General features: G+C 50.9%; 1 protein-coding gene across 1 annotated transcript; it reads left to right on the top strand.

Moving 5' to 3' along the window:
* The first annotated feature begins 301 nt into the window (after positions 1–301).
* Positions 302–844, top strand: LOC147979959 (uncharacterized). The gene has a single exon (XM_087515414.1). It carries the CDS (start codon positions 302–304, stop codon positions 842–844), a length of 543 nt encoding a protein of 180 aa, XP_087371540.1.
* The last annotated feature ends 606 nt before the right edge of the window (positions 845–1,450 follow it).

Here is a 1,450-nt window from a genome sequence, read left to right as displayed (position 1 = left end):
ATCTGTGATGATGCCAGTGATGGAGGGGATGAAGAGGAAACTAGTGAGCGAGAATTTCAGAAGGCCACGGACGCCCTATGCATTGATGGGGGTGCATCTTTGCACACCTCTCATCGCCAACTGAAGCGACGGGTACGAGAGGTCAATGTTGTGGAACCAGCGCCAGAGGCCCGGAAACCGCTCAAATGGTCCCGCACATCCATCATCTTTGACAAAGAGGATCACCCTGATTGCACCACTGTGGTAGGGGTGTTTGCCATTGTTGGTCTCCCCAACATTTCGCAACCTCAAGGTTACAAAGATGCTAGTGGCTGGCGGGGTCGGGTTGAATCTGATTTCCCCAGCAGTTATCAGCAAGCTTCAGATAGGAGAAGAGGAGCTAGAGGTCACCGGCATGTTTCAAGGGGTTAATCCCGGCAGGAGTCATCCTAAGGGGAAGATTACGTTGCTGGTGACATTTGGGGGAGAACTGAACTATCGGACTGAGAAGATTGTGTTTGATGTGGTTGATCTCCCCCTGCCGTACAACGGGATTCTTGGACAACTAACCCTGGCCAAGTTCATGGCAACATCTCACTATGCTTACAACACCTTGAAAATGCCTGGGCCACTGGGGATCCTCACTATCCCATCTGATGAGAAGGACACAATTATCTCTGTGGAAAAATTGTATCGGGATGCAGTTGCAGCGGAAGCGGCAGCAACGACAGTTCTTGCCAAGGAAAGCAAAAGAAAGAAGAGGGATTATAGGACCTCCGGCAAGGAGTCCGGGAAGCATGCCCCCTCCGAGTGCACGACACCTGTTGACGACGTGCCGGAGTGTTCCAACAGCAAGAGATCCTAGGTTACTGCACCCCAAGTGAAGAAGGTCCCAGCAGGGCTGGCTGGCGTTGATGGTACTTTCACTATCAGTGCCACTCTCGATGACAAATAGGAAAGCGCGCTTGTTGCCTTCCTGCGGGCGAATATTGATGTGTTCGCTTGGCAACCATCTGATATCCCCAGTGTTCCCAGGGAGGTAATTGAGCACCACCTTGCTGTCTGCCCACATTCCCGACCCATCAAGCAGAAAGTACAGAAGCAAGCCTTGGAAAGGCAGCAGTTCATTGCCAAAGAGATTAAGAAATTGGAGGCAGCTGGTTTGGTCAGAGGGGTACTGCATCGTACATGGTTAGCAAATCCAGTGGTGGTCCGGAAGGCTAATGGGAAGTGGAGGCTTTGCATTGATTTCACAGACCTCAACAAGGCTTGCCCAAAGGACCCCTTTCCCTTGCCGCGCATCGACCAGATCGTGGATTCTACTTCGGGATGTGATTTGCTCTCCTTTCTGGATGCATACTCCGGATATCATCATATCTTCATGTCCAAGGAAGATGAAGAGAAGACATCAATCATCACTTCGTGTGGTACGTACTACTTAATCCGCATGCCATTCGGATTAAAGAGTGCT

The sequence above is a fragment of the Triticum urartu genome, chromosome 3A (genome assembly GCF_056163025.1).
Source record: "Triticum urartu cultivar PI428250 chromosome 3A, HENAU_Tu73, whole genome shotgun sequence".
Classification (NCBI taxonomy): Eukaryota; Viridiplantae; Streptophyta; class Magnoliopsida; order Poales; family Poaceae; genus Triticum; species Triticum urartu.
This window is presented reverse-complemented; position numbering and strand designations above follow the sequence as displayed.